Below are 14,498 nucleotides of genomic sequence, written 5' to 3'. Positions count from 1 at the left end.
ATCCACATACTGGAATTCAAGAGTGGGAAATAATGGTTAGGTATAAAATCTTAAAACAAACAAACAAACAAACAACCTTCCTCGATATTATATTATAATGCTGAGTTTAACTGGAAAAGAAAACACTTCCTTTCCATAGTTTCTTCTTTCAAATACAGCGGAAGAAGATATTAAGCAGGGAGAAAAGACAAGCCTTTAACAAAGCAACCTATGGCCCTTTCAGTCTTCCCACAGCAACACATAAACCAATCTGACCAAAATATGAACATTATTCTCTTTGGGACTGCCACTGTACCACATCCATGCGGAAACTCTGCATGTCATTACTGTTCTTTTGAGTCTCATGTTTCAGAAGCATGTTCATTTCACTGCCACAGCAGATTCCCCTAATTGCTCTCTGTAATTGTATAGTTTAGCCCCTTTTAGGAGCCTAGACTTACGACATACCTTACAATTTTTTCAAATCGAGCACTTTAATTCCCACAATGTTAGCTTTCTTAACGTATTTAATACAATGAAAAAAAAAATTTACTTATCCCTGAGTCCTATACTTTCAAGACTCAAAAAACTTTTCTCCCCATGCTATGCTTTTTAAAATTATTTTTGTTATGATGGGGTTTTTTTGAGAGAGAGAGAGAGAGAGAGAGAGAGAGCGCAAGCACATGTGCATGAGTGGGTGAGAGGGGCAGAGGGAGAGAGAAAATCTTAAGCAGGCTCCACACCCAGCAAGGAGCCTGAGGAGGGGCCTGAACTGATCCCATGACCCTGGGGTCAGGACCTGGGCCAAAATCAAGAGTCAGACACTCAACCAACCGAATCACCTAAATGCCCCTTAAGCTTTCTTTGAAGTTTGTTTTTTTTTTTAATCTTTTAATGTTTATTCACTTTTGAGAGAGAGAGTGAGTGGGGGAGGGGAAGAGAGAGAGGGAAACACAGGATCCGAAGCAGGCTCCAGGCTCTGAGCTGTCAGCACAGAGCCTGAAGTGGGGCTCGAACTCACAAGCTATGAGATCATGACTCACAAGCTATGAGAACTCACAAGCTATGAGATCGGACGCCCAACCGACTGAGCCACCCAGGCACCCCTGAAGTAAGTTTTCATTCAACTTCATGGAGCACAAAAAGGTAGTGAGATACTAAACAGATAAGTATACTGATTAAAAAAAAAAAGAAGAAAAAACTAACATCGCACACAGCAATGTGAAACGCGGTAAAATTAAGACTCGGAAATGAAAATCTCCCCGCTGATGTGATCTGAAGAGAAAGATCAGTGAGAAAAATTGCCTATCACCCCAAAACACAAACGATATTCAGCATAAAGTTCAAACTAAAATACTCGAAAATAAACCAAATAAATGCTTATTGAACATCTATTATGTGCCAAATACTTTGCTGTACAAATGAGTCTGCATTATGAATTTAAATTAACATGGCCCTTAAGCTAGTTGAATTCCTTGGCTGATTTATTAGAAAGGGAAGGACAGTTCTGTGGCAGGTGTCAGTACCCTCGGCTCTAGCGCATGTCAGAGATGGTGCTCCAATCTGGTTCTGCTAAGTACTAGGTGTGTGACCTTGGGCAAGTTATTAGGTTCCAGTTTTCTCCTATGTAAAAGAGAGGACTATAATAGTATGCACCTCACTGAGTCCTTCAGGAGAATTAAATTAGGTATTTCATGAACCGTACTTAGCATGGTACCCAGCACATAGTAATCACTTAATCTTAACTACTATTAGAAGCAGTAAGAAGTAGTTTATTGGTATTATCATTTTAATCTAGAATCTGCAGGGCTAAAATGCACTCTCCAGCTGCTAGTGGTTTTCTGAATGGTACAGTGTAATTCTCCATTAAGTCAGGGCCTCCCACCTTCTTGGAGCTAGAGTAACAGAATCCACTAAGAATAAACCATATAATCTACATTAAAAATCCAGCGTTAAAAATATTTTCTATGTTCTATAGAGTCACTATATCCTGATATTCTCGTGACGCGAAACATCAACTCAATGAGCAGTGCTTGATTTGGCTGCAGCATTGATGAGTTCCACTTAATAAACCTTTACAACAAAGGCTTCTGAGTCCCTATGCAAGCCACGGTCACACTCCATTGTGACAGAAACCCTATACTGCAGGACCAGAAGAAAAACTAAGTTATAGCTATAGTCCTCAAAGTTCTTTTGTTCTAAGAACCTGAAACTAATGGCCTCTTTGTTGCTAAATTCCACATACACTTTTCCATCCCTATCTTACTTAACCTCTGCAGTGTTTCACACTGTTGACCACTTTCTCTTTCTTGAAAAGCTCTCCTTTCTGGCAGCTCCGTGGATTCCTTTCTCTTGCTCCCACACTTAACTGTCAATGTTCCCCAAGACTTTCTTATTCTTATTTTGTAGGGATGGATGCAAGGTGAAACGCCTAAATGGGCCACAAGGGTGGGACGGGGACAGACTTTGCTCCTCTAAAGGTGGCTGACTCAAACCAGTTCTAGCAAGTTGTTGTGATATTAAAAAAAAGAAGAAGAAAAGAGATAAATGCAGACCCAAGGTTTCTAAATCTTAGCATTTTCAAAAGGCAAGAATCCAGATTTCCCATTAAGTTGTTAAAATAGAGATGCGTGACCTCAAGCAAGTCACTTTATAAATCGGTTTCCTCATCTATGAAATGGCAGTGATAAAGTCACAAATTTTACATAAAGTGAATAAAACAAAACATTTCTACAGCCCCTCGTTTTATCTTCCACTCTACATCTACCCCAAGACTACAGGTTATGATCCCAAGTTTAGTTTCAAAACACATGTACGAATCGTAAACACCTAAATGCATTCTTCTGGAGAAGAATCCAGAGTCCATCAGATTCCCCCCAAAAGACTTCAGAACCAGACTAAGCCAAATGTTTCTGCTTCTACAGCTTTAGCTGTCATCTCCATGACACGATCCCCAAATCGACATCTGGCCAACCTATGCAGACCACTTTACCTCTGTGACCAGCCTGTCCACTGACTTGTCTCCATCTCCACTGTCATTCCCAACGCCTCAGTTCAAACCTTCCATCTCTTCTTAGCAGCTTCCTCTCTGGTCTATTCCAGTCTTGCTCTCCTTCACTCCAATCTTTGTACAACTCAGATCCTCTGAAACGCAATAATTTCTTTGGCCAAAGCCCTTCAGGGTCTGCTCACGAATGTAAAAGCAATCTAAACTCTGGAGCCCATCACTTAAACTCCCAAGGACCGGACCAGGCTGACCTCTCCCCCTCCCACTATTTATTCCTATTCCTACAACTCCTACAATTTGCAACACAGAATACTCTTTTGTCCTCAGGCATTTATTCCTACAAGCAGGTCCCACCTCTCCGAATGCCTTTCTAACTCCTCCCATTCGCTTAGGGCAGAAACCCTAAAAGTCTAGAAACCCTGGAAAGTCCTTCTTTTCTTTGAGGCTTACCCCTAGGCCAGAATAAATAGGTTCTCTTCCTCCAGGCTAATCTATCCCTTATCATTTAATGTTGTAAATGTCAGCCTTTCCCCTCACCCCCCCACCCCTAGACTAAAAACTCCTCAAGGGCAGAGAATGTGTGGCAGTATTACAAGGCCACAGTGACCAAGAGGAAACTAGGTAAATGAATGAAACAGCACTGGTTCTGGCAACTTCCACCATCACCCCAGGTAAACATCCCACCCTCCTAAGGTGAGCCCACCAAAGTCACAGACTTCCTCAAAGTTCTGCAGCCCACACACACACACACACACAAGCAGGCAGATAACTACAAGGCTTTCAAGGGAGCAGCTGGAAGTAAAGTAAACCCGCTTTCGATGCCCACTGGAGTACTTACCAGTCCTTTACATCTGCCAACTCACAGAATCTAACGGCTAGACCACCATCAAGCTGCTGAAACTTCTATGAAAATCCTGCTAACTTTTCAGTGGCACAAAAAGGTATTTGCCCCATGAAGGCAATTATAATATTCTATCTGTACTCAAATACAGTATCAGTATTAAATTCTTAGTATTAGTAATACATACGGAGCCAAGAGCTTCTTGACATTGAAAACATCCATAATACGAAGAATCTTTAGAGGAAAACATTATATAAAAGTCACACACCATTTTAAAAACTATGCGCAACTCCTCATTTAACTGTCACGGCAACCCTATGATAAAGGTATTATTATCACCCCTTTTCACAGATGAAGAAACCGAGACTTAATGAAATTAAGTCAATTGGTCCAAGTCACGTGAGACTCCAGGCCGGTCTGAGGTCAGAACCCAAACACTTAACCAACACGAAACTACACAACACTTAAATGCAAGATCCTAAGATTGAGCTGCGTGCACATCCAATCACACAAGGAGAGAAAACACAACCAAAAATGTTAACAGTGGTTATACATCTGAGTGTGATAGACAGGGCCGAGTGGGGTGAATATGAGCTAGAATAACTTGTAGTCAGAAAAAAGCAAACAAATAGAAGAAATGGTATTTAGATGGTTTAAAAAAAAAAAAAAAAAGGTTAAGGTGGGTTAGGAGAATAGTTAATGAGCACCTACCAAGAGCCAAGCACATAGGCCATCTCATCTAATCCTTACGCCAAAAAATGTTCTATTTCCGTTTTACAGATAAAGAAACTAAACATTAAGTAACGCTCCCAGTGGAAGAGCTGGGATCAGAACCCAAAGCCCAGTCGAAATGTGCCTGACTGCAGGATACCACACTACAACTAAAATTTAACCGAAAAGCTGTTCAAAAACAAATCACATTCTGGGAAAGAATCAGAACCAAGTAGCCTGGCGTAATAAGTGCAAGGTGAAAAAGAACAGAGGCCTAAGGTTTTAACTTGAAGCTTTAGTCACTAGTTATCTCTGAAAGTGTCTCAAAGAGCCAGAAGCATTGTCTAAAACTAGCCATCACAGGGAGGACTCTGGGACAGACCTGTACCTGATGGAGTGGGAAGGAGATTCCATTGCTGTTTGTTTTGCAAAGCAGAGTCGTATTAGCATAAGTTAAATGGACTTAAATGTGACTCCATTGTCAAAGCAGCAGAGTATCTGCTTTGGGGACAATTTGCTGCTTCCAGCCCAGACTCACCCATTCATCTATTGTTTACAAGTTCCCAGGTGTGTGGGGGGAGAAATGAGGTGTTACAAGTCTGAGACTATTGCTAACTGTATTCAGATATAAATGACCTCTCATTACCCAGAACTACTGTTCCAAACCTGGACAGTGAGAGCGGCTAACCCTTAGGGAACATCTCTGGTAAGAATGAATGGATCAGCACTTTTTTTGACAGGACATGTTTGAATGCTCTGACTTTGAAATTTTAAAATCCATATAAACTACAATCTCATTTCTCTAAAATAGCAGTAATATGATTTACTGAGGAAAATATCTGGGGTGGGGCCTACACAAATTTCCTTATATAATCTTTCAGAAGAAATAAGATGTGATTATTTCACTTACAAGTTACAATAAACACCTACTTTTGAAACTAAATATTTAATAGTGAAACATATATTAATTACCTTAGCAATCTAAAATTAACTCAATATTTGCCCTGAAACTCTTATTAGTTTCAAATAAAATACAACTTTTAAAAGTGTCAAATCTTCCACTCCTTCAAGAATAAAGTAGCCCATGACACAATTAGATTAAGAAATTTCTGTAGGTTTGGGACAGGGTGGGAAAAAGCAGAAAACTCTGGGATTTGTACATACAGTTTTTGAAAGCTTGGGAAAGTGAAGTCTATAATATACCTTAAAGCTAGCAAATTATGGGGCAAAGATTTTTTTTTTTAATCCTAAAATGTTCTAGGAAAAGAGACTCACTGAACGATTTCTTCCATCCAACATGCTCTAAAAATAAGGGCAAGCTATAATAGAAGTAACAATTCTGAGTACACAAGTACATGAAAACGTCCAAGTCAATAAGCAATTTCAATTAATCGATAAAGTTGAACCACCATTAAACGTAATTTGCATTTTTGTATGAAATCCATGCCTCAAATATCAAGCTTTCCTTAAGTAAAATGCTAAATGGCTGGATATCTATCATTGTGGAGAAACAGGAGTTTTATTTTAGGCAGACAAAAGGAAAAGAAAGACACAGAAGAATCATAGGAGGAGTCTCACTTCCACGCCCGACAGGAGTCAGACCAAGTCATGGGTGATCCATAGCTCTGCTCAAGTGCCAGCTTCTCACTAGGTAACAGTGCTGGGGGGGGGGGGGGGGGGGAGGGGGGGGGTCTGTGTGGTCAGAATGTGGAACACCTCTGCCCATGAACGACAGCCTGATACCGGGCAGGACACACACAGAGACACACAACATAATGGCCTGGGTCCGCTAAAAAAAGAAGGGGGAAAAAAAAAAAACAAAAAACGAAAGAGGAAAAATAACTTGCAAACTTTTGCCCACACCAGGGGCTGGTAGTGGGGGCAGGGAACATTTAACATTTCCACTTCCATACTAGACGACAACCAGAAGGTGGTTAAGTGTAGCCACAGGAAACATCCCATCCCTGAAAACCAGGAAATCGAGATCTGGAAATTTAAGTTTTTTACTTTTTGTTTGTTTGTTTGTTTTTGCAACTTGCAAAGCTCGTGGCACCAAAATAAAACTAAAATTGAACCCGTTTAAACATAGGGGGGAAAAAAAATACCAAAACCACACTGTGTCAGCTACGTTCAGTTCCCTGAGGGCTCTTCCACAGACCCTTCTGAGTTGTGGCAATAACAAGTTTCCTTAAAAATCCCCATTTTTCGATGTCTAGGGTCGGACATAATATCACATCAATCCAAGTAGTTATTGTCACAATAAATAAGCCACTCATCCTTAAACTGTAGACCTGGTTTCAGAAGCTGCCCTGCCCACCTCCTCTCCCTCCTCCTAATTTTTAATGCTTCCAAGCGTTCTGACAACCAGGGTCTCCCCCCTCGGGTTCCGTTCGTGTGTCTGATATACCAGACGCTGACCAAATAGGACAGGAAACTCCCACGTCTGGGGGCTGCTCCAGAAATCCAACCCCCGCTAATGACAATCTCCTCACCGCTCCCTTCGTCTTTCCCTGTGCGGGGACCGTCCAGGAAAGGGGGGCTTGAGACCCGGAGGAGTCCGAGAGGAAAGGAGGGGGCGTGCTTAATCTGAAATGAACACCCCCGGTTTCTGGAGCAAAGGCTAAAAAGGCGATTAGGAGAGCCAGCCCAGGAGAAATCCCACCTGAATTTACCTCCTCCTTTCCCACACCAAAAGCCCAGTCACTAACTAATAAGCTGAGAAAATTCCCTGGAAAACTTTTCCAAACGGGCAGAGAGGGCCCTCTCCCCAGCCTGGGGGCTCCTGGGGAACCGGCAGGAGTTTGCAGCCCGGGAAGGGCTCGCGGGGGAGTGGGGTGGGGCGCGGGCGAGGGGTGCAGGGGCGGAGTACCTTCAATGGACAGGAACTGGCAAAGAGTTGCAAAATAGCCGAGTGCTCTCCTCCACGCCCTCGGGGGTCGCGGGCGCTAGGACCAGGGCTCCCCGAAAGGAGGGCAACCCCCAATTCGGGCCTAAAAGGAAACTTTCCGGGCCGCGGCTGCACCTGACTCCTCGCCGCCCCTCCACCCCACCCCACGCCCGCCAGGCCGCCCGCCCCGCCCCGGCCTGGCCGCCCAGAGCGCAGAGGGGAATAAATAAATTCAACTATTACCGGAATCGAGGGTGGGGGGGCGTCGGCGAGAGACCAGGGGGAAGGGCCGGGCGGGTGCCCATTCCCCACTCCTAGGCCCTGACGCCCCTGTCCCGGCAACCCGGGCCTGCCGCCCCGCGGGGGAGCCTCCCGGCCGGCGCACGATCGGGCCCCGCAGCGCCGCCGTCCCGCCCGGAGGCCCCGGGGGAGCCGGAGGGGCGCGCGGAGGCCCGGGGTGCCGGGGCAGGGCGCGGCCGCCGCGGGGCCCGCCGGCCCGAGGCCTAGCCGGCTCCCCCCCAACCCCCCGCCCCGGCCCACACCCCCACCCGGGCCCGCGCAGGCCGCGCCGCTCGGCCGGCTCGGGCCCCGGCTGGACCCCCCGCCCGCCTGCCGCCGCCGCCGCCGCCGCCCGTGGGCGCCCCCAGGCCCTGCGGCCCCCAGCCCCCGCCACCCCGGCGCCGGCCCCTCTCACCCTTTCATTCTCTGCCCGGGGCCTGACGCGGGCCGGCGGATCCCCGGCCTCACGTAAGCGCGCTCGCCGCCCGCCCTGCCTGCGCGGCCCTGCCCGCCGCCCTACGGGAGCCCGGGGATGTGGGCCGGGCCTGGGGCCGCCTCTGCTTACCTTTCAGCTGCTTTTTTTTTTTCTCCTTCCCCCCTTTTCCCTCGGCCGGGCTGACAGATCAGAGTGAGAGGCGCTGGCAATGGACTAGGAAGCTCGGCTGCCGCTGCTACTGCTCCCCCCTGGGCTCCGGCGAGAGCCTTTCCCTGTCAAGCAAGAGGGGTGAGGATCATATTTTTATTTTGGAAACTAAAAAGTGCTCCCAGGGTCGGTGATTATTAAGGGGAAATCCCTGAATATACTCTCCAGCCAAGAAGGCAGGGCTGCCGGGGCTGCACAAGAAGAGGCAGCAGCCTCCTACAGCACCACTACAGGCACTGCGAGGACATAACACCAGAGAGCCGCTCCTCTGCCCTCCGAAACGACAACTTTCCTACCATCTTGGAGGCAGAGGAAAGGGGGGCCGGGGGGAAAAGTGCACCCGCTCCCGATAAAGTGCAAATTTCGACTTCTCATCTCTGGAAAAAAGTCCATACCGGCCGTCTACACTGGCGCCTGGGGGAGAAAGCAGGGAAGAAACTGGGGGTGCTTGAGAAACGTTTTCATTCGCACCTCGGGGAAAAATGTTTCTGCATCTTCTGATGGAAAGAAATCTTTACAAGACACAGGTTTTCCGGTGATTATTGTTTTCTGTTTCCTATGTGATTTTTTTCCAGGTTGGTGGCAGTGGCATTTTAATTTTTTTTTCAGGCTAATAATGCTTCTTCTCCGTTGCGGATCCAAGTTCTGTGTCTGGTGGTCAGTTTATAAATTTGTACTTCAAGAGACTTCATAGCCACTGTATCTTATATTGGTCTATGGATGTGTTTTTACATGCATATTTGCAAGTCGCTTTCTATAAAAAATTTGTATTCTATATTCCACTCAAAACTGAGATTGCCAAAAGACAATTGTTAAGGGATGTCTTTTGTCTCCTTGTCTCAAAGCTATGTAAATAAAACCTGACTGTCCAGAAAGGCATGATACAGCTGTTTATTTTTCACGGTGCCAATAAAGGCAGAGATCACTGAGAGGTTAAATACAATTTAAGTATAACTGAGCACGTTTCTGAGAATAATCCTCATTCTGTTATGGTCTACCCATGAAGAAAGGTTACTGTAAAACTGGAAATAGACTTGAAAAGACAGCTTTAGATTTTCTTTAAAATTGCTTATTGAGGAAATGTGCTTATTCTACCCAGATATTTGATTTTCTAATTAGATTCTTTAGGGGTTAGATCTTTGGTGCATCGCACATGTTGCTGTCCACTTTCTGTGTCACAGAGTGGAAAAATGTGTGTTTTTGTTAGAGTTGATATGTTGTTAGTTCTTAACTTCCAGTGTGCTGCCAGCTGTATAAATCACTTTTAATATATTGCAGTGGTTGTCACAGACCTACTTTTTTTAAATGAGCACAGCTTAGTAGATAAATGGGATCAAAGTTACCCAAAGCTGAGGTAGCACCGAGATCCGAGAAGGGTACCGCCCACTTGCAACAATTCCCATGGACTCTTACTGGAGGAGAATAAGTTACAGAGATATTTTCCTATTTTTGCGAAGAAAGAGAAGAATACCAGAAAAATTATCAGAGGAACTTCTTATATGTTCTACAGGGAATGATGAACTGAATCTTGTACTAAAAGTTATTTTTCTGACATACGTTGGCCAACCGAGTGGGAATGGATTTGTGATGTTAGTGCCTTGAATCAACAGAATATTTAATTTCTCTCATTTAAAATGTATTGCAAAGCATTTAGAAATGACTGATGACTCCACTTAAAAATGTTTATTTTTTGAGATGCCAAATTTAGAAGAAATTCCCATAAGGTAAAAGTGAGTTCAGATAATGCATGTATCAGATAATTATTATTTTCATGTTGACCCCATCTTTGTCCTCTAAATTTGAATACAGTACCTGAATACTTTGGGTTTTCTTTTTGTGGCCTTTTATTTTTCTCTGTAGTAGAAAAATCTGAAATAATTAAGGTGTAAAGTTAACAGATTCTTATCATCTTGGAAACCTCAATTGTGAAGTTGTGTTCTATGTACAACTTTTTATTTTTTTTTTTTAATTTTTTTTTTTTTAACGTTTATTTATTTTTGAGACAGAGAGAGACAGAGCATGAACAGGGGAGGGGCAGAGAGAGAGGGAGACACAGAATCTGAAACAGGCTCCAGGCTCTGAGCGGTCAGCCCAGAGCCCGACGCGGGGCTCGAACTCACGGACCGCGAGATCGTGACCTGAGCCGAAGTCAGCCGCTCAACCGACTGAGCCACCCAGGGGCCCCTTCTTTTTTTTTTAAAAAAAAAATTTTTTTTTTTATGTACAACTTTTTAAAAAACATTTGGAGAGCAAACACATTGGTCATAACAAGGAAATTACTTCTCTTAATGTGGAACTCTAGTGGACTCAAAAAACGGGTTTTTGAACTTGTTCCTATATATGATGTGACCTTATAGGTATGCTTTACATTTTCAAGAAATTAAGATGTGTTCGCTTTAAGCTGACTGCACCCTTTTATGCAATCCCTCTTGTGACACCCAAACTTATTTGTGTGATAGGGATATGGGATATGGTGCATAATCTTAGCATCTCAGTGTCTTTCTCTTTATAAAGCTTGACTTGTACATGGCTATAATCCATGATGTTTATCCACCAGCTGAGCTAAATAACCCAGACCTGGGGAATTACAGCTTAACCAAGAAAGAAATCTCACTACATTTTGCAATATTGGTGAATTTAATTGGCCAGTATTTCAGGTGATAATTGAATTCCTTTTAGGTGCTATGTCTCCCCAGTTCCTAGATGCTAAAGGTGCTAACAAAACTACTGACATAATTAATCTTAAATAACCCTATTTTTGCTCAATAAAATTCCCAATATTCAAATCTGTCTAACATTATTGAGCACCTAGTGCATTTTGGTAACCTTGTTGGACACTTTATGTATGTGCTCTCATTTAATACCCCCAAGAGCTCCAAACAGAGTTATTTTTCCTTCTTTTCTCTTTTCCTTCTCCTCCTCCTCCTCCTCCTCCTCCTCCTCCTCCTCCTCCTCTTCTTTTTCCTTTCTTTACTTAAATACTGTTGGGATCACTTCTTGGCCCTAAAACTTACTAAAAAGATTTCAAATTCTCCTCTAGAATTTCCAAGGTGCCTGCCACAGCTCTATGTTCTGGATCTGGAAATGCTAAATTCCTGCCATGTGCTCTGTGCCAAAACCAAATGTTGAGTAGCCAGCAGTTGGAGCCCTCTTCATCAGTGACAAGTGGCCTAGCTCACCTTCGTGAGCTGGTAACTAAGTCTCTCCATTGTGTTAAAGAACGCAAAAAGATATAGTTGCCAATTGAAATAGCACTGTGATTGAGAGACTTCCTCTTGATCCTGAAAACTAACAGTATATGTTGTAAAGTACTAGCATAATTGGAAATGCCACCTGTGGTTGTCAAGTTATGCTATTTCATAAAGATCTAGTTAACGGATGACAGTGCATCCATGAATGCCAGGTTTACCTTATGTGATACGTGGAGCAATAGTGTCTTTTATTTATTCTGTTAATTTCGGAAGCCTTAATTTCACAGTTTGGCCTGTAGGTGAAGTAGGGAATGTTTGCCTTAATATTTTTACTATTGGAATCTTTAATTGATCTGTATTTTGGTATTAATGATTGTAATTTTGTAAAAATTAACCACCTTATTGTGAACATTATAGTGAAGTGAAGAAAATACCACCTGTATATCCTTTAAAGGTCTCATTCATAGATTGTGTGGATTTCAAGTGGAAGAGTTTTGCATACTTAACATATTAGACATCTTTAAGCAATAAAGCCATGACTTTATTGGCAAATGTTTGCTGACAGAATCATTAAATGTTTAAAAAGACAGTGACAGCAGACATGGTTATATAAATTACACATGGGATTTTTTTGGAGGGATAGGGCTATGGATATAAACCTTCCCTAATCATACAAATGTTTTTCCTAACATTTCTAAAAGCGGACTCTAAAGGGGCGCGTAGGTGGCTCAGTAGGTTAAGCGTCCGACTTCAGCTCAGGTCACAATCTCGCGGTCCGTGAGTTCCAGCCCCGAGTGGGCTCTGGGCTGATGGCTCGTAGCCTGGAGCCTGTTTCCGATTCTGTGTCTCCCTCTCTCTCTGCCCCTCCCCCGTTCGTGCTCTGTCTCTCCCTATCTCAAAAATAAATAAACGTTAAAAAAAAAAAAATTAAAAAAAAAAAAAAGCAGACTCTAAATTCGTATCAAGAGTCCGTAGCCAGTGTAAAAACTCCCAAGGAGGTGAAAAGACAGGAGTGGGGTGTGCGGTGTGTGTACAGAGCCTGAGTTTTCAGAGCCACGCTATTAGGATGGCCATAAACACAGTTTTTTTTCACTTGAAGCATTGCTGTTTTGGAAACATTTGTTGGTAATGTTTCTATCTAAAACAAAGATTTGGTTTTATTGTGGTTACCGTGTCCTACAAGACAATGTTTCTGAGACCGGCATATTTGGCAGACATCGACACCATAGTTGTAGATTATCGGAGTATGAAATTTCTGTAATACAGATTCACCTGTAGTCAAAACACACATGATCAGGTAATCTCCAAGTTCTAAACACCTAATCCAGGGGCACGGAGCCCTGGAAATTACGACCTGATGCCAAACCAGAAACCAAGAAAAGTTGTTTTATTTAATCCCCGCAAGGGCCAAAAGATATCCTCCGGGAACCTGATGGTCACTGGCAGCAGCAGGGGCAAGACGTGTCCCTGGTGCCGTTTCACTGCCTTATCGTGCTGTAGGCAGAAGAATGTAACAGAGCCTAGGCTGTCTGCCTTCTAGGGCCGTTCCATGGACTACTAACCTTACACTAAGGAAAACAACTCTCTAACTGAAGTTACGGTTTAGGTAATGATTAGTAAAAAGAAATACCCAAAAGCAGTATTAATGATTGGATTTGAGTAGAATTATAAGTGATGGTCAACCTTTGCTATAATTTCAAATGAAAAACTGTCCCTAAAGTGGTGGTTAGCTAAAACATTGTAGTAAGAAGAGAAGTCCATAGAGCCCTCAGAATAACAAGCAAAGGTCAACACGAAGATTACAGTGTTCGTTTCTGCTACATTCCTGGGTAAGGGAACTTTTGTAGACCCAGTGGGAACTTAACCACTATTTCCATGGGAAAATAAATTCCAGGTTCCAAATAGCTCATCTACAATGATGTTCTGGAACATGTCCATTAATTAGTTTGGACCTGCTACACTGTGACATCTTTGTCATATATTTGTTATAGAATGCCAGAATTCAATAGTAAGGTTGGAGAAAGGGGGGAAATTCTCTCATTCAGTTAAAGTAAGGAGTAACTAGGGGCCCTTGGATGGCTCAGTTGGTTAAGCGACCGACTCTTGAGTTCAGCTCAGGTCACGATCTCATGGTTTGTGGGACTGAGCCCCGGGTCTGTGTTGGCGGTGCAGGGCCTGCTTGGGATTCTCTCTTGTTCTCTCTCTGCCCCTCTCCTGCTCACACGCCCGTGTGCTCTCTTTCTCTGTCAAAATAAATAAGCGTTACAAAACAAAAAACTTCCTATCTTCTCAGTTTGTTTAAAAATATAAATAAGGGGTAACTGTTAACACAATTCAAACAGCTGATTCAAATTCAGGTGAGGAGGATGATCAAATTATAAAACGGTAAGGCCAATTGTACACCAGGAGGAAGACCTCAGTAACCAAAAGTTGTATTTTCACCTTAGCTGCATACATTGGTGTTTCTGTTTTACGCATATCTGGGTGCTATATGAGCTTACAAGTAGGTGTTTGCTTTTTTTTTTTTTTTTTTTAAGTTTATTTTGAGAGAGAGAGCGAGGACGAGCCGGGGAGGGGCAGAGAGAGAGAGAGGGAGAGAGAGCGAGAATCCCAAGCACGGTCTGTGCTGGCAGTGCAGAGCCCAACACAGGGCTAGATCACACAAACCCATGAGATCATGCCCTGAGCCAAAATCAAGAGTGGGTCACTCAACCGACTGAGCCATCCAGGGGCCCTGCATTTTGTTTTATTAAGGAAAACCAGAAAGAGAAAGAAATGGACAGAAGTAGATACGATTCTACTAAAAATTACCCAACCTCATTCTTCTATTAGGTCATTGCTGTTTTTTTCCCCACGCCGCAAGCCATGGCCATTCTTGTCTTCATGCCTCCGTTCTGAGCTCTGCCAGTTAAATCCTTGAGTTTTCTAGGTTTTGTTTGTTTCGTTTGTTTGTTTGTTTC

General features: G+C 43.5%; 2 protein-coding genes across 8 annotated transcripts in view; one reads left to right on the top strand and one right to left on the bottom strand.

Moving 5' to 3' along the window:
• The window catches only part of INO80D (INO80 complex subunit D), a 72,324-nt gene extending 63,947 nt beyond the window's left edge, over nucleotides 1-8,377 (bottom strand). For 2 of the 7 annotated variants that reach the window (XM_019446270.2, XM_053905700.1), the window contains exon 1: nucleotides 8,120-8,331. The gene's annotated coding sequence lies outside the window, so the exon portion shown is untranslated. Of the gene's footprint in view, nucleotides 1-7,407; nucleotides 7,558-7,668; nucleotides 7,769-8,119 lie in introns of those variants that run through there. The other 5 variants (XM_019446272.2, XM_019446269.2, XM_053905686.1 and 2 more) reach the window with 5 other exon arrangements.
• On the top strand, nucleotides 3,612-8,700 carry LOC128776686 (basic proline-rich protein-like). Its single transcript, XM_053901762.1, has 3 exons — nucleotides 3,612-3,657; nucleotides 7,744-8,238; nucleotides 8,516-8,700. Exons 1-3 carry the CDS (start codon nucleotides 3,612-3,614, stop codon nucleotides 8,698-8,700), a joined length of 726 nt encoding a protein of 241 aa, XP_053757737.1.
• Nucleotides 8,701-14,498: the final 5,798 nt, after the last annotated feature.

The sequence above is a fragment of the Panthera pardus genome, unplaced genomic scaffold (assembly GCF_024362965.1).
Source record: "Panthera pardus isolate Hobbes unplaced genomic scaffold, ASM2436296v1 HiC_scaffold_10, whole genome shotgun sequence".
Lineage (NCBI taxonomy): Eukaryota > Metazoa > Chordata > Mammalia > Carnivora > Felidae > Panthera > Panthera pardus.
The sequence above is the reverse complement of the archived record's forward strand: the minus strand, read 5'-3'. Positions and strand labels throughout refer to the sequence as shown.